The sequence below is a fragment of the Gobio gobio genome (genome assembly GCF_949357685.1).
Source record: "Gobio gobio genome assembly, chromosome: 13".
Lineage (NCBI taxonomy): Eukaryota > Metazoa > Chordata > Actinopteri > Cypriniformes > Gobionidae > Gobio > Gobio gobio.
The window spans coordinates 42,533,678-42,557,708 of record NC_137106.1 but is presented as its reverse complement, the minus strand read 5'-3'; the positions used below and the strand labels follow the sequence as shown (position 1 = coordinate 42,557,708).

At 39.5% G+C, this 24,031-nt stretch overlaps 1 protein-coding gene across 4 annotated transcripts in view; it reads left to right on the top strand.

Annotated features, from left to right (window-relative positions):
* arel1 (apoptosis resistant E3 ubiquitin protein ligase 1) overlaps positions 1-20,063 on the top strand; it is a 116,638-nt gene extending 96,575 nt beyond the window's left edge. For 3 of the 4 annotated variants that reach the window (XM_079833385.1, XM_079833383.1, XM_079833384.1), the window contains 3 exons: positions 789-878; positions 12,855-13,030; positions 18,922-20,063. In XM_079833385.1, coding sequence (XP_079689511.1) covers positions 789-878; positions 12,855-13,030; positions 18,922-19,024 — 369 coding nt within the window. In that variant the 3' untranslated portion in view covers positions 19,025-20,063. Of the gene's footprint in view, positions 1-788; positions 879-12,854; positions 13,031-17,282; positions 17,357-18,921 lie in introns of those variants that run through there. The other variant, XM_079833386.1, reaches the window with a different exon arrangement.
* The last annotated feature ends 3,968 nt before the right edge of the window (positions 20,064-24,031 follow it).

The following is a 24,031-nucleotide window of genomic DNA, read 5'->3' as shown; positions in this document are numbered from 1 at the left end:
GTTCGCTAAGTGTATAACATTTAAACTTTATGCTAAGTAATGTTATGTTAGCTATATTAGGCAGCTACGTGTGCTAGTGATACATGCTTCATGAAAACATAAACCAAAAAAATGTATAATCAAAATGAAAGATTACCTGTCCAGCAGAAAAATAGCCTCTTGAACTCCTCAAATCAAACGGGTGCACGCCGCACATGTGGGCAGATCCTGTAGCAAAAGGGGTGGTAGCCATGGTAGCGAGAGAGAGTGACAGTCGCCCAAGCCAATCACTTGTTTCGTCCCGGACGAAAATAATGAGCGGCGTTTATTGCAGATTAAAAAGTCTAGAGTCACTCGATTTTTATACTCTCTTTTTCAGAGTACTTACATTTGAATTATGTATTGACATATAAAGAAAGTTTAAACAAATTTGGACAAAAGTGTTTTAGATCATTCTTACCTACCCTACCTTTTAAGTTTTTTATTTGGGTGTAATTTGCTATTATATCTGAAAATAAATAGCAGTTTAATATAATACACTTGTTGGTAATTTAAACCAATATTATTGTGTACCAAATGAGAGGGTGCTGTATAGATTGCAGCATTTATGCGGGAGAACGTTTTTTTTCTGAAAAAAAATCTAAGTAGCGGTATCGGCCGATATAATTCGGAATAATTTGCTAGTGGTATCTTCTAAGAAATTTTGTATCGGTGCATCTCTAATTTGAACCATAAACAGGTTTTTTTTTTTTACAGACAGTCGATGTGTAAAAAGTTAAACGTTTGACTCTTATCTGTCCTGTTCTCAGTTGTTGATGTGTGGTACAGGAGATATTAACGTACAGGACTTTAAAGCTCATGCTGTTATTGTTGGAGGGTCATGGCACTTCAGAGAAAAGGTGAGTGATTTAATTTATTTAAAAAAAGAATGTATTTTATTAGTTTTTCAAGGTATGCAGCTAACATGGGTTATATACACAGATTATCCACAACATTAAATCCACAACATTAGGACCATAAGTGTGTTGGTTTCTCACATAGAATACGTTCTCAGAAAATAATAAACCTGGCTTTCCGATTGAACTGTATTAATCTGTATCATGCTTAGCTTTTGAGGAACACATCAGATCGATTCTCAGCTGTCTCTCTATTTTTAAAAAAGGGAGATAAATTTTGTTCAGGTTGTGCTTGAGGTGGCTCGCTCAAAGACTGAAGTGTGGTGTGTGAAGGATAGTCATTGACATTTTGTCATTGAAACATGGTCAGATCACACAATACAACCACTGTGATATACATTAATAATAAAGGGGACTGCAATTTAATTGTGTGGTGCAAAGGCCATTGTGAATGCACACAAATTTGTTGCCCAGATGAAATCCTCTGTACAGAGAGTAGAGACCACCCCTAGGTAGCGAGTCAGGTTGTGGGGAAGATATGGTCGGACCACCATAGATCTCTTCATATTGCACAAAGTAATGATTGTCCTCTGTTCTTCTCTGTCTGGTGAGGGGGAATACACCTATGGGTATGGATGTTATGGCACACCCTTGGCCAGACACGCTGTGTTTTGTTTCCTCTCCTCAGTCTGATTGAGCCAACCCTAAAAAGGGTTTGGTTACTCAGTCATAGTGATTGCCCCGAAGTTGCCATTGAAATTGTATTTGGAGACAATCTAGCTACTATACAATTAGCCCTGGCCTTCACTGTGGTGCAAGGATCTCCTCTCATCAACACGAGGGAAGACTTTTCCTTTTCATTCAGATCAGCTCAGGGCCTGACCCATGAGAGGTAGGAAGTGTTTGAGCAGTGTGTGCACAGACATATTGCTCCCTTTTTATGTTCTGTGCCAGATATATTGTATTTAATGCCAGAACTTTTGGACAAATACAGGATTGTTTTCTGCCATTAAGCTTTACTTGGCTGAGAAATCAGCTTTGCCATGTGAGTATGTTTTCATTTATAGCTTGCTCTCCTTACTGCAAAAGCAAGTAGTAAATTCCATGCATGGTCAGTTCATGGCTTTTGTATGCACTTTGATTTGGATGTTTCAAGGGCAACAATATCCTGTTTGTGCTTTTTCAAATGTGCGTGGAAGGGATGCCAAGGCTCGAAATTGCGACCATTTTGGTCGCATATGCTCCAGAAATGTATTCTGTGCGACCACAAAATATATTTGGGAGCATTTGTGCAAGTGCAAATAATTATTGTGTTACTGTTTTCTAGAGATTCACCGGTTAACCGGCCATAAAACTGAACTAGGTGTTTTTTGCGCCAAACACACAATCTACAATCGGTTTTTAGTTTTGTTTTGGCTGATCTCTGTTCTGGACTTGCACACAAACTACATTGCAGTTTTTTTTCCAAAGTGTAATTTTTGTCAGCCGTCTGCTGTTTTTGTTTTGTGCAAGTGTGTCTTATGTAGCATAATTTCACAAATATAAAGTCAGACCATTCTGTTTTTTACTTTAAATCCTATAATTAAATCTAATTTAAATTCAAAAACAATTGTTCATGCTACATCTTTGTTTGGATCATAATTAAAAGTGGTGCCTCTAATTTCAAATGGCTACAGATATACAGCTCTGGAAAAAATTAAGAGACCATTTAAAATTGATTTCTCAATGTTAAGTGGTCTCTTAATTTTTTTTTTCCAGAGCTGTATTTTGTTTAAAGGATTAGTTCACCCCAAAATGAAAATTTCCTGATAATTTACTCACCCCAATGCCATCCAAGATGTCTTTCTTTCTTCAGTCAAAAAGAAATTACTTTTTTTGGGGTCTTTCATCATATAATGCTTTTCAATTGCAACCAAAAAGCTGAAGGTCCAAATCAATGTAGTTTCAAAGCGCTTTGATGGGCTCCAGAGGCTCTGCATGATCCCAGATGAGGAAAAGGGTCTTATCTAGCAAAACGATCGGCCATTTTCAATTTTAAATGAATATACTTTTAACCTAAATTGTTCATCTTGTGCAGCTCTGCGAGGTGCTAAGGATGACAAAGCGCTCGTGTGAAGACGAATACAAGCATCCTTTAGCAAAAAAAAGGTAAAACAACGATATATCCCTAATTTTTAAGTGTTTTTGGTAAAGGCCGTTTGTATTAGTCTTCACACAATCGCTTTGTAAACACAGGGGCGGTACTTCTGCCTATGTCTAGCGTGACCGTTCTGACGTGATTACGTCATCCTTAGCACCTCGCAGAGCTGCACAAGATGAACAATTTAGGTTAAAAAGTATATTCATTTAAAAAAATGTTTTGAAAATGACCGATCGTTTCGCTAGATAAGACCCTATGCCTCATCTGGGATCACGCAGAGCATATGGAGCCCATCGAAGCGCATTGAAACTGCATTGATTTGGACCTTCAGCATTTTGGTTGCAATTGAAAAGCATTATTATATGATGAAAGACCCTGGAACATTTTCTCCAAAAAACTTAATTTCTTTTCAACTGAAGAAAGAAAGACATGAACATCTTGGATAGCATTGGGGTGAGTAAATTATCAGGAAATTTTCATTTTGGGGGTGAACTAATCCTTTAAGACCAGTTTGGCCTGTCACAGAGGTAATAAACAACAAAATGAAAAACCATGATCGCTATATCACTACTATTTTTATTTCTCTAAAAAAAAGAGTTATTTTTAAATAAAAGAAATCTGTTTAAAATTGTAGTTGTACAGCTTGTGCCAGCGCCCAGCGTCTTTTGCTGTTAAAAAACTACTGTCAGGTTTTACTTAAGACACGGAGTGAAAAACTAGTGCTGAAAAGGCATGGACAGTTATTTTTGCAGCTGACTTTATTGCATTTGCATTTGTTGGAGTTTCCCTTTCAGATGCAAAATTTATAGGAGAGTATTTAAATGAATCATGCAAGGTGATTAACTAAGGTTTGCGCTCGTAAGGTTTGTGCCTGTTTACTGGTATTTGCCACATTATTTACCTCCCCCCCCAAAAAGCAAGTCTTAAACTAGATGCTTATTTGCGCTGCTCCTGGTAGATTGCGTTGGTCATTATGGAATTTATCTGGCTCTCTGTCTGTGTTCTTTTTTTCGCTAATTTGCCCTGTTTAGTAAATCTGGCCCATAGTTTTACGTGTCTTAAGTGCATCAATCACATGAAGTCCAGTAGAATGGGAGCGCAATAATTCAGACAAAAACATGCATTTGATTGGACACTAAATGTAGGTTTAAAATGCTACATGTAACAGTTATTTATATGAGACCAGTAACTATGTTGTTCAGATGAATGAATGTTGTCTGCATACACTAAAAATTTACGTTTAGACAGTTTTTCTTAAAAATAAAAAAATCTAATCTAGATAAAAATAAAATCTATCAAAATAATCGTTAATTGCAACTCTACTTGGGTCACAAGCCTCGATGTTATGTCAGTTTACCTAATAATAATGACGAAGCAGTTGATACTCGACAGGACTGCTGATGGGTGTGAAAAGGATTTGGTTAAGAGCCGAGAACAGCATGGTGATTCTGTTCTGCAAAAACAATAGGTTACTGTCGTAACCCCGGTTCTCTGAAACATCGAGTGGAGAGATCCACCTATGGGAAGGGCATCCGTACCTGACCTCTGCAGAAGCGTCCAACTGCATCCAAGCGCGCAGGGTTAAAGAAGACAAAAGAAGACAGGGTTATAAAGACCCCACCCCCAAAACCGAATGTGCTACCGAGGTTCTGGTGACATCCAGCCTATAGTAACGCACAAACATATGGGGAGAAGCCCAACTGGCAGCAGAGCAGATATCCTGCAGTGATACTCCCCTGAACAGAGCCCAAGAGGCGGCTAAGCCCCTCGTGGAATGAGCTCTGATGTCCCCTGGGGGTTGCACTCCCTTTGATTCGTAAGCCAAAACTATAGTGTCCACAAGCCAATGTGAAAGGCGTTGCTTAGACAGGGGATCCCCTTTGTGGGGAGGAGCCCATGAAACAAAGAGTTGGTCACTAGGGTTGGGCATCGAGAACCGGTTCCAACTTGGAACTGTTTAAAAAATAACGATGCCATTGGAATCGTTTCGAAAAAAAATGTTCGATTCCGATCATTGGTTCCAAACGCACAAGTTTTGTTTTTTCGGAAGTGCTTGCCGTGCCTGTTTGTTCTGTTGCAGCCATGGAGAACGGTAAGCGGCGCTCAAAAGTGTGGCTTTATTTCACTTTTAAAAAAAGCCTGGGTCGGCACAGTGCAACACATGTGACAAACTTATTTCTTGCACGGGAGGATGCATTACAAATATGTACAAATATGTGGTATACAAATTAACGAGTGGAGCATGTTTGACATGCTGCGCAGGTCCACTGTCTCGTCCTCCTCGGGCAACCCTGCGCTAACCAACGTTATTAAAGGGATTGTTCAACCTGAAATGAAAATAAAGCCTTCTTTTACTCACCCTGCGGTTGTCCCTGTGCCCTATGTCCTTCTATCTTTTTCGGACCTCAAAAGCAGAAATAAAAAAAAAATAGTCCTGCACGCCTATTATGGCAGTGAATAGCGACCAGGCTAAAACATTACAAAAAATATACAAATGTATCACGCAATGATAAAGGGAGACGCGCGCCATATATGGAAAGCGTTCAGAGGTATACTATAAGGTTTTGCGAGAAAGAACCCGTATTATTCAGTCAAAACACTGAGCTCGGCCGTTACTCTGAGAGCGCTCCTGTGTGTGCGCACTCCGAGCCGTCAGCAGGCGCCGGCGCTCATGCCTACTATAACTCGCACTGTTGTCATGGCACCCAGGATAAGCACACACACACACACACCATTTTGAGAAATCAGGCTCAATAGAAATAAACGCGACTCTCGTCTTTTCTATAACGTATATGATAAGAAATAATACTAATAATATAAACTCCTTAAGTGAATGTTGTGTACCAGTTGTCATGACAATATTGCGTGAGGCTACTGACGGCTTGGAGTGCGCACACACAGGAACGTGCGCATTTGAACAACAGCAGGGTGAGTAAAAGATGGCTTTATTTTCATTTCAGGGTGAACTAACGTTATCCTTTTAACGTTACCTCGTCACAATCAGGTAAGTGATTGTAGTGTAATAACAAACCAAAATACTAATTGTGGTGAACAACAATGTAAGGTTTTTTTTGTGTTTTTTTCTCATAGATAAATTTAGCTTTACACAAATTGCCCATGCTAGTAGCAGTCCTAATATGACTGCTGCTAATGCTATTGTTAAACCGGTGGAGACTCGGTGTGAAACTCCTAAAATTTTCCTCTGTGAAATGAGTCAGTGACATGTTTTGACTCCACCCCTAAAAGAATCGGAATCGAGAATCGAAAAGAACCGAAATTGAAAGTAAGAATCGGAATGAGAATCGTTCAAATCAAAACGATGCCCAACCCTATTGGTCACTCTTCCGGAATGCACTGGTCCTAGCCAAATACTTCTGTAACGCACGGACTGGACACAGGGCATTCAACCTTTGATCCTCCGCCGAGGAAAAGGGCGGAGGGTGAAAAGCAGACAGCTCCAACACCTTCAATGTGAACACAGGGAAACATTTCGGCATGAAGGCTAGATTAGGCTAGGAAAACCTTATCTCCACCCAGAGAGAATTTAATGCACGAGGGGTGAACTGAGAGTGCATGTAACTCACTGACACGTTTGGCTGACACCAAGGCCAAGTGCAAGGCTGTCTTGAAGGACAGCAACTTTAGGGAAATATTCCCCAGAGGCTCAAAAGGGAATTGAGACAGAGCTTCCAGCACCATGGAGAGGTCCCATTCAGGGACCGTTCTCCTAATGACTGGCAACGCGCGACAGGCACCCTTCATAAATCTGCGGGTTAGAGGATGCTGCCCAACCGTTGAGCCCTCAAAACGCACATGACAAGCAGAGATAGCTGCCAGATAGACCTTAATAATGGAAAAAGACCTGCCCTTATCCATAAGGTCTTGGAGGAAACACAAAATATCACACTGATATGAAGTGAGATCCCGGGTTGGGCATCGAGAAACGGTTCCAACTTGGAACCGTTTAAAAAATAACGATGCCATTGGAATCGTTTAGAAAAAAAAATTTTGATTCCGATCATCGGTTCCAAACGCGCAAGTTTTGGTTTTTCGGAAGTTCTTGCCGTGCCTGTTTGTTCTGTTGCAGCCATGGAGCACGGTAAGCGGCGCTCAAAAGTGTGACTTTATTCCCCCTTGATAGAAGATCTGCGCCTCTGTTCAGAATCCCTGGAACATGAGTCGCACGTAACAACAGGAAAAATCGCCTGCTGCATACCAAAAGCTTGTAAGCAGGGCATGAAGCTTCGAGGAGTGCACGCCGCCTTGACAGTTGATATAAGCCACTGCCGTGGTATTGTCGCAGCGTACAAACACATGATGTTCCGCAGATGAGGCAGAAAATGATTCGGAGCCTTCCAAATGGTCAGAAGCTCTAAATAATTTATGAGCTCTGAACGTAGTTTGCTCGGCCACAAACCGTTCACAGTTCTGCCCTCTTGGGTGGCCCCCCAGCCTGTTAAGGATGCATCCGTGGTCACAACTTTCCGCAACATAACTGTCCCCAGAGGGGCTCCCTGTGCATAAAAGTCCACGCTCTTCCAGTGGCGCAGAGCTGTGGCGCAGGTGCGCGAGCGCTGTTACGGAGCACTGTTATACTGTTAGCAATTGTGATGCAAATTCCTCTAGTGGGGAAACTAGGGACGGCATGCGTGGGTTCAGAGAGGTGTCCACTCTTTGCAGAGGAAAGAGCTTTCCCTGTAGAGAGAGGGTATCTCTCTGTAACAAATTAATTTGATTTGTTTGATTTAATGTGTGTTTTGTGTGTTTTGTTTCCTGGAAAACACTGGGGCCGAAGCCTTTATTAACAGGGTGAGGGGAACACAGTGTGTGCGGTGTGGTGACACTGCTTTTGCACTTTTCCTCACAACAGCCCCCCTGAACGGGGGGGAACACACATCGTCCACTAAACACATGGGCTGGGCACCCTCCAGAAGAGACCCTTCTGGAGAACAGGGGTTCTGGGGCAGGAAGAGAGTCCAAAGAGCTTTTCGCTTGAGAATGTAGACCCTGAGCCCCCATTGGCCTAACATCAGGTTGGCTGCTTGCGTTTGGGTTTGGTGGGGGTAGAGCTCAGGGGTTTTCCCGCAGCGGCAGGAGAAGGTTTCCTCCAGGGCTTAGCAGAGGGTGGGTTGACTTGACCTATATAAATAAAGTTGACTTGACTTGACTATCTCTGAGGCGAGGGCGCCCTCTACAAGGTGCATATAAGCCTTTAAGTGGTCTGACTTTTCCAACCGGTGGTCCTTCCAGAACGTAGACCCCCTAAGTTGTGACATTACGCCAATACTGTCATTTCTGCATGAGCTTCTGGATGGCGGATGCACCACATCTACGCTCAAAATATCATCAGTCAAGCCAGTCTGCAACCTGCAGGCGCACTCAGTGAACACATCTTGTCGTAAGTTTGAACCCAATGACAGTAAAAACCAAGGTGAGACTACGTACCCAAGGTACTCTCCATGCAGTTCAGAGCTCATGTCATAATGCTCTCTGCTCTTCCTGCTTCTGAGAATGAGTAGTCACTACATCATCTCTGCCCGGTCCAGGTCCTCAGAGTATATATCGACTGCTCTAGCCAGTTCTGACAATCAAAGCAGCTGGTTGTGTGATTCGGAAGCCGCTCTAAGAGGCTAACTGTCACAAAGCAGGGTCTACATATTGGATGATAGACACAATAGCACTGGCTTTGGGCTTGCATTGTCCTATTGGAGTGAAGGCCCGCTCCACCAGGGGCATGGCCTTCTTCCTGGGTGTGGTCAAGTGGGGTGTCTATTGGTGACATCTGAGCAGCGGCTGGCTGCTCTTCAAGCACAGATTTAGTCTGTTTAATAGCTAGTCCCTGGCCCCTGAAGGGTCCTATCGGATTAGGATACCATGTCTTACAGAGCTCCGGCCTTGAGGGCCCGAGCATGCTATGTGGTGTGAATTATGGCTTCGCCTCTATATTTTTTCCCCTGATTAGAAGCCTAAATAGGGCCCTGGTTCCAAGTGCCCTCAGGCTGTGCTTGCAGGACATTCCGTCTCGTCTCCATTCGGTGCACGTAGCACAGCACTATTGGATTGCATTCCCAATAGCGTCAGCAAAAACTGACGCAATACGAGTGAACCATATCAAAAGGGAACGTATCGAAAGGGAGCGAGTATTGCATAGCTGGCCGTGCTACTGCACTCACGCACGTATGTCGATGCCCAGTCGAAAAATTCTGACGAACTTTCATCCAACTTCGTTCCTACCAGTTTTGTGTGGGTTGAAATGCCATTTGTCTGTGCAGGTGCACAGACGTGATCCAATTAGGCTTCAGTATTCGGAGAAACAGAGTTTCCATCATAGTGTCAGCAAAAACCGACACAATGCACGTTCCTGTTATCTCAGAGAACTGAGGTTACATTAGGAACCGAAATGTTATTAAAGCTAATGGAAGTGTAGCTCAGGGGCGATTCTAGGATTTTCATTTTAGGGGGGCTCAGCCCCCAGTGAGGGTATGGGGGGAAAAAATGGTAACACTTTAGTTTAGGGTCCAATTCTCACTATTAACTAGTAGCTTATTAGTATGCATATTAGGATATTGGCTGTTTATTATTACTTATAAAGCAAATATGAATGCCTTATTCTGCATGACCATATTGTACATCCCTTAATCATACAATGCAAGCAGGTTTATAATCACTGAGATCCCAAATGTGAGGTAGTTAGGGGGGTTGGGGGGCTTGCTCCCCCGAGAAAATTTGGATTTCCATGATCTACATATGTGCATTTTAAGATGTTCTGAACGCCAAAAAATTAGATAACAATAACTTGAAAACCATGTCAGTGGGCAGATATGACTGATTAAGTTTTTCCATTTTCGTCAGTGAAGATAGTAAAACGTATGTGATGGAAGTGCATAAAACAGACTCAATGACAGCCGAGTAGAACTGAATCAGCAGCTCCTGTGGGAGGTTGAACCAAGGTTGTTATAACTGCACCAGACAGCCAGCTGTTCAACCACCAGTCTGTAAGCAGACTCGTTACCGTTTTGGATGAGGCCGATGACAGTGGTGTCGTCTGCAAATTTCAGGAGCTTCAACGAGGGGTCTTTAGAAGTGCAGTCATTGGTGTACTGGGAGAAGAGCAGTGGGGAGAGAACACACCCCTGGGGGGCGCCAGTGCTGATAGTGAGAGTCCTGGATGTGAGTTTCCCCAGTCTCACGAGCTGTTGTCGGTCTGTCAGGAAGCTGGAGATCCACTGACAGATTGAGAATGGCATGGAGAGCTGGGTCAGTTTAGCTGAGAGAAGATCAGGCATGATGGTATTGAAGGCCGAACTGAAGTCCACAAATAAGATCCTTGCATAAGTCCCAGGTCTGTCGAGATGCTGCATGATATAATGCAGTCCCATGTTGACTGCATCATCCACAGACCTGTTTGCTCTGTAGGCAAATTGAAGAGGATCCAGCAAGGGTCCAGTGATGTCCTTCAGGTGGGCCATAACCAGTCTTTCAAACGACTTCATGACCACAGATGTGAGAGCGACAGGTCTGTAGTCATTAAGTCCAGTGATTTTGGGTTTTTTGGGGATGGGAATGATAGTGGAGCGTTTGAAGCAACAGGGAACTTCACACTGCTCCAATGATCTGTTGAAGATCTGCGTGAAGACTGGGGCCAGTTGGTCAGCGCAGGCTTTCAAACAGGCAGATGAGATGCCGTCTGGGCCTGAAGCTTTCCTAGTCTTCTGTTTTTTGAAGACTCTGGTTACGTCCTCCACACAGACCTTAAGCTCCGGTTTGATGGTGGTGGTGGGGGGGGGGGGGTTCTCTACAGAACGGGGGGATGGTGACTTGTAGTTGGTGATGTTCCTCAGGCATGTCCAGACTGAGGCAGGGTCGTTGGCTGAAAACTGGTTTCTCAGCTTTTCAGAGTAGCTTCTTTTAGTAACTCTGATCTCCTTTATCAGTCTGTTTCTGGCCTGGTTTTACAAGACTTTATCCCCACTTTTGTAAGCATCCTCTTTGGCATGACGGAGCTGTTTGAGTTTCTCAGTAAACCATGGTTTATCATTAGTGAATGATAAAAATTTCCTGGTAGGAATGCATGTATCCTCATAAAAACTGATGTATGATGTTACAGTATCTGTGAGCTCATCCAGATCAGTGGTAGCAGCTTCAAAAACAGTCCAATCAGTGTAATCGAAGCAGGCTTGTAAGTCCAGCTCTGCTTCATTAGTCCATCTTTTTACAGTCCTCATTACAGGTTTAGCTGATTTCAGTTTCTGCCTGTAGATCTGTATAAGATGAACCACACACTGATCAGAGAGCCCCAAAGCTGCCCGTGGGACGGAGTGATATGCATTCTTTATTGTTTTGTAACAGTGGTCGAGTATATTACTGTCTCTGGTGGGACATGTAACGTGCTGTCTGTATTTCGGCAGTTCACGGGAGAGATTTGCTCTGTTAAATTCCCCAAGAATGATTAAAAGAGAGTCTGGATACCTTTGTTCAGTTTCAGCTATTTGTTCAGCCAGCTGTCACGCGTCTGGAGGAATGTAAAAATTCACGAGAATGAACGAGGAAAACTCCAGCGGCGAGTAGAAAGGTTTACAGTTAATGAAGTGTGCCTCTAGATTAGGAGAGCACATCATCTTCAGCGTTGTTACATCTGAACACCAACTTTCGTTAATGTAGAAACACAATCCACCACCTCTCGTTTTCCCTGTTAGTTCCGCGATGCGATCCGCTCGGAACAGCTGGAAACCCGGCAGATATAGTGCGTTGTCCGGTATGGCTTCACTCAGCCAGGTTTCAGTGAAGCACAGTGCAGCAGAGTTTGAAAAATCCGTGTTAACGTGGGTGAGGAGAAGAAGTTTATCCGTTTTGTTAGGAAGGGATTGGAGATTCACAAGATGAATATTAGGGAGTGCAGTGCGGAGACCTCGCGCGGAGTTTAAACAGTGCGCCAGCTCGCTTCACACGTTTGCGTCTGGCCGCGCATTTTAAACACACAGCTGCGGCTCCGACGAGAAAATCAAATAAAACGTCCGAATAGTCAAAAACTGTAGAAATGTTGTCTGGTGTGTGTTTCCTAATGTCCACCTAATGTAGTTCATCTTTGGTGAAACTGATCGGAAAAGAATGACTAAACGCAGAACAAACAAAAACAACACAATAGCTGAAGAGCTCCATACCGAGGCAGCCATCTGCGGCGCCATCTTGTATCAGCCCGCCTACTCTGATTGGATTGGTTTTCTCAAATATTTTGACATTGACGAGCGATGACAGACCAATGAGGCTCAGATCAACGCACACACCTCTGCTTCTGACGTGCGCTCTGCTTGGCGCCGCCGCGGATTGAAGAATACGCTGATTAAAAGACGGGACGAAGCCGAAGCTTCCCGCAAGTTTCGTATGTTATAAAGGTTAATCACGTTTTTTAGGGGTGCTGGGCAGAAGTTTAGGGGGGGCTGAAGCCCCCCTAAAAAGGGCCTAGTGACGCCCATTGTGTAGCTACATATTGGCTCTTAGGGGGCAATCACTTTTCACAAAAGGACATTGGGTGTTATATATTTGATGTATTTAATGCATGACGTTTTTTTGTTTTTATGACTGGTAATTTTTATGCATTATAGGTTGTGCTTGAAGACTCAAAATATGCTAAAATACAGAAAAACATGGTGTCAAACATATGAACAGCACTGTATTTACATTAGTATGTTATCCGATAATGTTTGATGCCTATCTATGTTGTATATTGTGTATATAATGGTTTGATATTGGGAATGTGTTTGAGTTCACATTAATATGCTAAGAGATCACAGCAGGAGATGAAAGTGTGAATTTATCCTGATTCTCCTGTTCTTTTATAGGTAATGAAGTGGTTCTGGGCAGTAGTGTCATCCTTCACACAGGAAGAACTGGCGCGCTTGTTGCAGTTCACCACTGGATCCTCGCAGCTCCCACCTGGCGGCTTCAACACACTCTGCCCCTCCTTCCAGATCATAGCAGCTCCAACACACAGCACGCTGCCCACCGCACACACCTGGTGAGAACGCACCAAACATTCCCTCACTTCCACAAAAGGACCAAAATCCTGAAAATCCTCCAATTCCCAGAATTAAATATGACATGGATAGACTCTAGAGAGGAACATTTTGCTAAACATATGCACCGATATCCAGGGTTTCCGCAGGGTCTAAAAGGTCTAAAATATTCTAATCAAAATTTACATACATATATATATATATACATACATATATACAGGGAGTGCAGAATTATTAGGCACGTTGATTTTCTGATTATATTTTTTTTCCAGGCACATTTGACCAATTCCAAACCACAGTAATCCTAATAACTACTATTGATTTAGTATTTAACAATGTATAAGTGATATATAATTGTTCATGAAGGCTGGAAATGAAAATCACCTTATATTCAGGTGTGCAGAATTATTAGGCATGTTTTCTTTTACAGATAAATTGAGCCAAAAAAGAGATTTAACTCAGACTGAAAAGTCAAAAAGTATTAAATGCCCATGAGAAGGATGCAATACTAATGCAATACTAGACATTGCAGTTAAGGCATGACCATTGGACAGTGAAATGCTCGTTGGGTCAGCAGGGTCAGACAAAAACATGTGGCGGAGAAAAAACACCTATTAACCGCAAAAGAATTAAGAATTAAGGTGAAGAATTAAGGGTGAAACCATCAGGAACCCTTTAGTCTCCAGCGCCACCATTTTCCAAAGCTGCAACCTACCTGGAGTCTCCAGAAGTGCAAGGTGTCAGGATCTCAGAGACTTCAGTTAGGTAAAGAATCCTAAAAAATGACCCCCACTAGATAAGAATCACAAGCTGAAGTGTTGTAAAATACATGAAGAAGGTTTTTTTATAGGCTTTATGGACAGATAGGTTGAGAGTGACTCTTGAAGGACCAGCACCACATCCTCTAGCACCACTGTTTGAAGAATTCATCTTCCAGAATCTGGCAGTACGTTTTGGGAGTTCATTTTAGTCCATCCTGAAGTCCGTTTTGCAGAGATGGACTAAAAATGAACTCCCAAAACGTACTGCCAGATTCTGGAAGATGAATTCTTCAAACAGTGGTACTAGAGGATGTGGTGCTGGTCCTTCAAGAGTCACTCTCAACCTATCTGTCCATAAAGCCTATAAAAAAACCTTCTTCGTGTATTTTACAACACTTCAGCTTGTGATTCTTATTTAGTGGGGGTCATTTTTTAGGATTCTTTACCTAACTGAAGTCTCTGAGATCCTGACACCTTGCACTTCTGGAGACTCCAGGTAGGTTGCAGCTCTGGAAAATGGTGGCGCTGGAGACTAAAGGGTTCCTGATGGTTTCACCCTTAATTCTTCACCTTAATTCTTAATTCTTTTGCAGTTAACAGGTGTCTTTTCTTCACCACCTGTTTTTGTCAGATCCTGCTGACCCAATAAGCATTTCACTGTCCAATGGTCATGCCTTAACTGCAATGTCTAGTATTGCATTAGTATTGCATCCTTGTCATGGGCATTTAATACTTTTTGACTTTTCAGTCTGAGTTAAATCTCTTTTTTGGCTCAATTTATCTGTAAAAGAAAACATGCCTAATAATTCTGCACACCTGAATATAAGGTGATTTTCATTTCCAGCCTTCATGAACAATTATATATCACTTATACATTATTAAATACTAAATCAATAGTAGTTATTAGGATTACTGTGGTTTGGAATTGGTCAAATGTGCCTGGAAAAAAAATATGATCAGAAAATCAACGTGCCTAATACACACACACACACACACACACACACACACACACACACACACACACACACACACATATATACATACATACATATATCTATACATGCATACATACATATATATTAGGGGTGTAACGGTTCGCGTATTCATACCGAACGGTTCACGGGGTGAGTTCCAAATGGAATCAGTATTCCCTATTTGATCATCCCTATGTGAGCAGGACACGCGTGTGCCGTGCCGTATGTAGCAGTTTGGGATGCACTTGGCAAAGGGAGCGGCGTAATTTCCTCATTATCTTCAGCTGGGATTTTCAAACATTTTCGGCTTCAGTTTCGGTTTTTGGCCAAGTGCACACTAAATTTTCGGTTTCGGTCCAGAATTTTCATTTCGGTGCATCACTAATCTGCATAATTCTTTTCTTTTTTTTAGCCTAACTGTTGCAAAGAAAAATATTTTAAAGAGTTTATAAAGAGTTTATAAAAATATGCTTTGTAATAGGCTGCTGTATATAAAAAGTAATATAACTCTTAAAAATATGAATTATATATTTATTTATGCTGGCGCTGCGTTGTCACAGGAAAATCCCAGCTGAAGATAATGAGGAAATTACTCCGCTCCCTTTGCCAAGTGCATTCCAAACTGCTACATACGGCACGGCACACGTGTGTCCTGCTCACATAGGGATGATCAAATAGGGAATACTGATTCCATTTGGAACTCACCCCGTGAACCGTTCGGTACGAATACGCAAACCGTTACACCCCTATGTATATATGTATATATGTATATATATATATATATATATATATATATATATATATATATATATATATATATATATATATATATATATATATATATATACATATATATATATATATATATATATATATACATATATATATATATATATATATATACATATATATATATATATACATATATATATATATATATATATATATATATATATATATACATATATATATATATATATATATATATATACATATATATATATATATATATATATATATATATATATATATATACATATATATATATATATATATATATATATATATATATATATATATATATATATATATATATACATATATATATATATATATATATATATATATATACATATATATATATATATATATATATATACATATATATATATATATATACATATACATATATATATATATATATATATACATATATATATATATATATATATATATATATATATATATATACATATATACATACATATACATACATACATACATACATATTTATATTTATATTTATATATACATATATATATATATATATATATATATATACATATATATATATATATATATATATATATATATATATACATATATACATACATATACATACATACATATACATACATACATACATATTTATATTTATATTTATATTATATATATATATATATATATATATATATATATATATATATATATATATATATATATATATATATATATATATATATATATATATATATATATATATATATATATATATATATATATATATATATATATTAGGGATGCCACAATTCTCAATATAATATTGAACCGTTCGGTACGGCATTCGCGGTTCAATACGCGCTAGTGAATTGCTTTTTTTTTACGGTTTTGCATTGAATTAATTATTTTTCTACAAATTCTATCATTTGCGTCCATCCAAATACTGAACAACGCGACATACATTCACATCACACGTTAGTGGTAGAGTTATACTCACGGAACACTATAGATATTCGCAATTAAGAAAGTTCATTATTTGCATGCGTTTTAAAGCCTTGCCTGCTCATTCGCGTGCGCGGTTTTAACATGCGCTTTTCCAATCGCGCACACTAAACGCCTGTCAAACACGTGATTACTGAACTAAGTAGTCGTCTTACTGCGCTAATACTGTCAAATACACACAAGGTTAACATAAACACAGTCGATTATGTCTAAAGTGAAAGTTAAATCACGTGTGTCTCTTAGTGACAGCAGTGCAGTAGTGAACACGCTGTCCTTAAAGGGACAGTCCACCTCTAAAATTATGTCATTATTTACTCACTCTAATATTGTTCCAAACCTGTATTCATTTCTCGATGACAGAATGAACTATCCCTTTAATGTTAATACAACAACAAAAGACAAAGAGAAAATCACTCATTGCTCTTGACTGAAAAACTAATACAGTAGCTTTAATAAGAATCAATGTATATTTTATTGTGAAGTCTATGTAGTGTTTTATTTTTACATTTATTCATTCAATTTCATACTTAAATGCTGCTGTACTGCTCTGACCTGCCAGTGTAAATCTTTATATATATTTATTTTATATTTTACAGTACACTAGAATGTGTACAAAGGTTTTTTTTTAAAGTAAAGTTTTAAGTTGAAGTAAGGTTTTTCAATTCTTTTAAGTAAAATAAAGAAACAGTATTGCAATAAAAAATTGTATTTTTTTCTTGCTGTTCCTGTCGCCTAAGATTAGAATAACAAAAAACTGATGTGACAAGCCATCAGAACCGAACCGAACCGAAAACCGTGGTTAAAAACCGAGGTATGTATTGAACCGTGTATATATATATATATATGCAAGTAATTTTGTGATTTCTGCGGGGGTTTTTATTGCGTGATATAGGCTTTTATTGCGTGATATAGGCTAGGTCTTAAATTTTATTCATAATGGTCTTAAAAGTCTTAAATTTCACTTGGTGAAACCTGCAGAAACCCTGATATCACATATTCATATAAAAATTCTGTTCCTCATAATTTAATTTATGTGTTAATGTATGTAATCTGTCAAAATGACGGATGGCCTGCAGATTTTTCTGTCACTGCTAAAAAATTCAGTAAATGATGGAAAGTTTTCGATTAAAGGGTTAGTTCACCCAAAAATGTTTGATGACAAAAAAATTATGTCATTAATTACTCACCCTCATGTTGTTCGACACCCGTAAGACCTCCGTTCATCTTCGGAACACAAATGAAGATATTTTTGTTGAAAGCTGATGGCTGAGATAGGCCTCCATTGACATTCAGTACATTTACACTCCCAAGACCCATAAAAGGCACTTAAAACGTCGTTACAAAGTCCATCTCACCACAGTGACTCTACAATAATTTTACGATGCGACGACAATAGTTTTTGTGCACAAAAAAAAATCAAAATAACACCTTTATCCAACTTGTTCTTGTCTTCCGTGTGTGCCTCCACGACGCATGCGCGAGAATATTACGCAGATCCGGGGTTCGGACACATGACCCAGAAGCGATTTGTTTACAAGCAGAGGAAGACGCGCGTATCTAAGCTGTTGAATTCTACATTGATCGTGCTTTAGGTCTCGGCGTAGTTCTCAAAATGGGGTTAAAGTGTGCATTTCATGGATACCCGAACCCCGGCGCTACGTCATATTCTCGCGCATGCGTCGTGGAGGCACACACAGAAGACAAGAAGAGGTTGAATAAAGTCGTTATTTCGATTTTTTTTTGCGCACAAAAACTATTGTCGTCGCATCGTAAAATTATTGTAGAGTCACTGTGGTGAGATGGACTTTGTAACAACGTTTTAAGTGCCTTTTATGGGTCTTGGGAGTGTAAATGTACTGAATGCCAATGGAGGCCTATCTGAAGCCTTTCTCAGCCATCAGCTTTCAACAAAAATATCTTCATTTGTGTTCTGAAGATGAACGGAGGTCTTAAGGGTGTCGAACGACATGAGGGTGAGTAATTAATGACAGAATTTTCATTTTTGGGTGAACTAACCCTTTAACACAGCCTTTGATGCTACCCCTAGATAGAACAAGTTTCTTCCAATCCAGCACTGGAGACACAATATCCTGCAGAGTTTAACTCCAACCCTAATCAAACACGCCTGAACAAATTAATCAAGGTCTTTAGGATTACTGGAAAATTACAGGCAGATAAATTTGATCAGGGTTGGAGCTAAACTAATGCGGGACTATGTAGGACTGTTCAGTTTTATAACAGTATTTAGTAGTATTGTTAAATATAATTATATATTTCTTGCCATATGACTATAGTTTTTTCAGAAGTATCTATAGGGGAAAAAAATTATCTGTTTTAAATTAGGATTGCATGTTTAACTACTCCTCTCCTGTTCAGTTTTAACCAGCTGTGCCTACCAACGTATGACTCATACGAGGAGCTCCACAAGTTGCTGAAGCTGGCTATCAGTGAGGGGAGTGAGGGCTTTGGGATGCTTTGAACATCAGTCCAGCTCTGGCAGAAACAGAGAGTAATCTCTGAACCTCTTTTTTATGAACATCTCACCCCAGTGCACTTTACAGTGTACTGTAAATGTTGGACTTTGATCACAAGATGCCTCTGGCAGGATTCAGGAGTTATGTACATATGTATTAAAGATTGTTCTACAAAATGAAAATAAGAAGGAAAGCTAATTAGTTTTTTTTTTTAATAGTTGCCTATCTTTCCTCTTTCCATATGTGAGTGCAGACATAATTAAATGGCCTAAGTGTCAGGATGCTTGTTTTGCATTTGGCATAAATATAACTTTTTTATGGAGCATAGTAGACTATGGGATATTGGGAATGACTGCATACCCTCTGCACTTGGGCCTTAACTGATCAGGTGAGGTTGTGTATATAACTTCTGTTTCATTGTATGCTTTATTTATACAGTGTATGCATTTTCCCTGCAACTGTTCATTTGATATTTATGAACAAGGGACCTTAGACACTTTGTCACATACATATTACCTTTAAATGAATCTCTTTTTCTTTTTCTTTCTTTTCCGAACTAGGGAAATTTGTTTAATGGGCATTTCATAAATCATAAAATTGCTTTTCTCAGAGATGTTGATAGTGTTTCAGTTGCAACTGTTTTTGGAACATGCATTCCCGAAACAGTTAAATGTTTGATGTTTGTTTCAGATGTCAGACAGCAGACTTGCACATTTATCAGATGTGGTCTTTGCCTTGCCCCTTACTTTTTATTTTGAACATTTATTATTAATGATCATACGAAGGAAACTAGTTATGATCAAATGTAGGATATATTTAAAATATTATTACAAAAACTAATTTGTACTAAAAGTTCTCCTTTCTACTGTTATTCTGAAAATATTTGAGTAATATCTATGCATCATACCAAGAAGTCCCCATACATCAAACGCTGGCTTTGCTTGTTTTATAAATAACTGAATCTCTGTTTATCATTTGGTTGAGTTAATGGCGCTACAAAATTAAAGTGTAATAAAATGGGAAAACATCATAATGCACAATGGCTGACTGTTGAACATCAATGACCTGTTTTCTACTGTATAGAGCCTGTAGCAATATTCTATGAGGTCACATGCAAATTTGGAGTGTCCTTTTGTGACCTTTCTCTCTCACTCTCTCTCTGTTTCTCTCTCTCTCTCTCTCTCTCTCTCTCTCTCTGTTTATCTCTCTCTCTATCTCTCTCTCTCTCTCTATATATATATATATATATATATATATATATATATATATACATACATACATACAACACACTCTTTTTCTTTTTCCATGAATATAGCTTCAAAATTAATATTTCTGTGCATTGCATGCAACACAATTACAAAAATCAGAAAATTATTCATCCATTCATTGTAAATGTCGTACAAAAAACAAAAAAACAAAATGTTGGGTGATAATCTGAAGCATAATGTTATGGATTAGCTAAAAGCTAAAATTCCAAATTTAGTCCAGCAGAATTTTTTTTGGGGTGTGCAAAAAAAAAGGTTGTGCAGAAATTAAGTAATAAAATGACATTTACCATTATGAATCATTGCATTGATGTCTTTTAGCTCTATATTTAGACTTTATAATAATTACTTTATAATATACAATTGAATGAGTCTTTTATCAGTAGAGTAGTTATATCTGTTAGTATATATTGTGTTATGCTTATTAGGGGCCAAGCCCTGAAAGGGCTGTAGCCCCTATGGCATCTGTTGGCTTACTTTATTATAATTACTCTTCCTCTCCAATGGGTGTCTATGGCAGCCTATGAACCATAAGTCAGAAAATGATGAAATTTGGCAACATTGTAGAGATTTTCATCAATAGTAAATGGACCAAATTTGGAGTCTCTACAATCAACTCCATAGCGCCACCACCAGTTAAAAAATTCAACATTGAAACCGTAATAACTTTTGAACCCTTTTAGGTAGAAAAATGAAACTTAGTACACCTGATTCCTCTCATCATGCTGATCGCATTCAGCATTTTACATCAAAACTCCGCCCATTACAGTAGCAGCCATTTTGAAAAGTACAGTATTCTGTTTTTTTGCTACTCCTTTTTTCAAAATTTGTCCAATTCTTACAAAACTTGACAGACAGAATCTTTGGACCGATTTGAACAGAAATGACTGGACATTTTTTTTTTTTTTCTGGTAAAAAAAAAGTTATGATGTCGCGAACTTAACGAGGTCGACCCAAAATTGGTTCTGAGGCTGTATCTCGGCCAAACTTTGATCAATCGAAACAAACAAAAATTGGTACGCTTCATTGGACCCATGATCTGGGGATCCATGCCAAAGTTGGGAACAGCGCCACCTACAGGTCGTGAGATATGGAAAATGCCTATTTCTGCTCATAACTTCTGAACGCTTTGTCAGAATCCGTATCACGCCGAATCCGTGGATACCGAATATGTAAGGATCGGATGAACCATCTGATCACCATTTTGAATTTTGACATAAATTGCGATATCTTTTAAAATATTTGACATATCTGCACAAAATTTGGTATACACGATCAACAGTATGTCCTGAACGTACCTGAGAAGTTTCAAAACAGCGCCACCTAGTGTTCCAGAGAAATAATATTTTTTGCAAAAAACGTTTATAACTTTTGAAAACATTGTCCACATTTTATGTCATTTGTGTCATTTTGTTCCCTGGCTTATGCCAATTCCGACGATATCTCATTTGACATTTTCCAAACATGTGACTGTCCGCCATATTGAAACAAATGAAAAACAGTTTTTTCGCTGCTCTTCCTTTAAATTTTTCCCAATTTTGTCCAAAATCTGCTCAGATGATCTTTGGACCGAGCCGCACAGAAATGACTGAACAGATTTTTGATATTTGCTACCGTTCCTGAGAAATTAATCTCTGAAGTTGACCCTGCCTGTGTTTGTGTCTTTATGTTAGTTACCTTAGCATGCCAATTGGTTAATTGTAAAATATGCTTATGATCCAGACATTAAATGATTCTGAGATTGATCTAAATAGAACTTTATAAATACAACATGCAGGGCATTTATGTAAAAATTCTTCATTTTTAGTTCATTCTTACTTTAACTATGGAACTTTGGCAGTTGTTTGGTTGCTTGTCTGCCCAGTGGCGCAACAAGATAATCTGCAGGCACTTGACCCAGAGATTGTGAGTTCGAGCCTCGTGTTGGGCAGCTTTATAAAATTGTGTGTAATGTTGTAATTTCAATGTCTTCTGTTTCTTTTCCTCTGGCTCTGCACTGCTGTTGCTGCTGCTATAAACGGAACATGAGAAAATGACCAAATCTTAAAGGGGTGGGGAAACACTCAGTTTCAGTCAGTCTCATGTCAATCTTGAGTACCTATAGAGTAGCATTGCATCCTGCATATCTCCGAAAAGTCTTTATGTTTATTATAATTATAAAAGAAAGATGCGCTGTTCCGAGTCTTTCCGAAAAAAGCCGTGCGGCTGGGGGCGTATCGTGTGGGCGGAGCTAAAGAATGTCGAGCGCGCGCCGCTGTTACTGAGTTGAGTGCGTCTGAAAGCTGCGTCATCCCTAAAAGCGGGGAAAAACTTTATTCAACATAAAAAATGGCTTTTAATCAGATACAGCCATACATCTATGATCCGGAATCAGACCCAGAGGTTGAAGTTGAACAGGAGCAGCAGCAAAAACGACTAGAGCAGGACGTCGACTATGTGGTATAAGTTACACTAACTATATAATCTGTTTAGCGGCTTGTGTTATTTAGAACACCATATCAAGCGCGAGTGTTACAATGTGTGTGTGTGTGTGTGTGTGTGTGTGTGTGTGTGTGTGTGTGTGTGTGTGTGTGTGTGTGTGTGTATGTATGTGTGTGTGTGTGTTTACGCGTGGTTTGTGTAGATCAATACGTGATCATGTTTGGGCTACTTGATGGGCATAGGCAAAAACAGACATTTGAAGCAGTCAAACCTGCGGTTCCAACGTTGGGACCTTTATCGCTGGGACCGCTCCATCCTTCAGTATTAGGCGATCTGAAAATCCGTCGTCGAACTGGGCCTTGTTTATAAAACAATCGGCACCGAAATGCAGGGAACAGACATAAATATTTGCGCAACTCCGGGAAAGCAAATTCCATCTGTACGAGCCAGCGCTTTGATGGGCATAGCCTCTCTCTCGCTCTCTCTCTCTCGCGCTCTCTCTCTCTCTCTCTCGCGCTCTCTCTCTCTCTCTCTCGCGCGCGCGCGCTCTTCCGGTAGAATTGTCCTTACGGCCCATACAAGGAAATTCCGCCCTGTTGACGTCAAGCGGACCCATGATCGAAAAAAACTTTCCGAAACTTATGACTAACAGGAAGTACTAATTTTGGCAAAGAAATACTCCCATCAAACGTCCACCTTAGCTTTTGGAACTGTGTCCATGTTTAGCATGGGAATCCAAGTCTTTAACAGTGCAAAAAGATCAGTATGCATGAAACAGCATTTCACCCCCCCTTTAAAATAAGGGCAGATGCTGGCAATGCACGCTATGCTGCTATACTTGCTGTGCTTGCAGTGCTGCTGTGCTTGCTGTGCTGCTGTACTTGCTGTGCTGCTGTGCTTACTGTGCTGCTATGCTTGCAGTGCTGCTGTGCTTGCTGTACTTGCTGTGTGCTGCTGTGCTTGTTGTTTGAGGTATTTGCTGTCCTTGCGGTGGCTTCTGGGCTTGGCCCCGTACAACTGCTTGCAGTTCTTGTTTATTCTTGAAATCTGAAATTCAGTTCATTATTCTTCTCCAAAATATGCTTGATACTTTGCACTATAATGAAATAATGCCCAAAAATAATCCAGTTTTTATTTTCACTGGCTCAAAAAAATTAATTATGGATGAAAAATAAATTAAAAAGTGCATTGTGTAAAAATTTTAATATAACATTTATTTCAACAATATATATATAAAATAAAATAAAATTGCTATGCAAACTAACATGCTTGTAGGAAGCCAGATAATTTGCTTTTTCATGATTTTCTTAACTTCTCCAAAAAAAA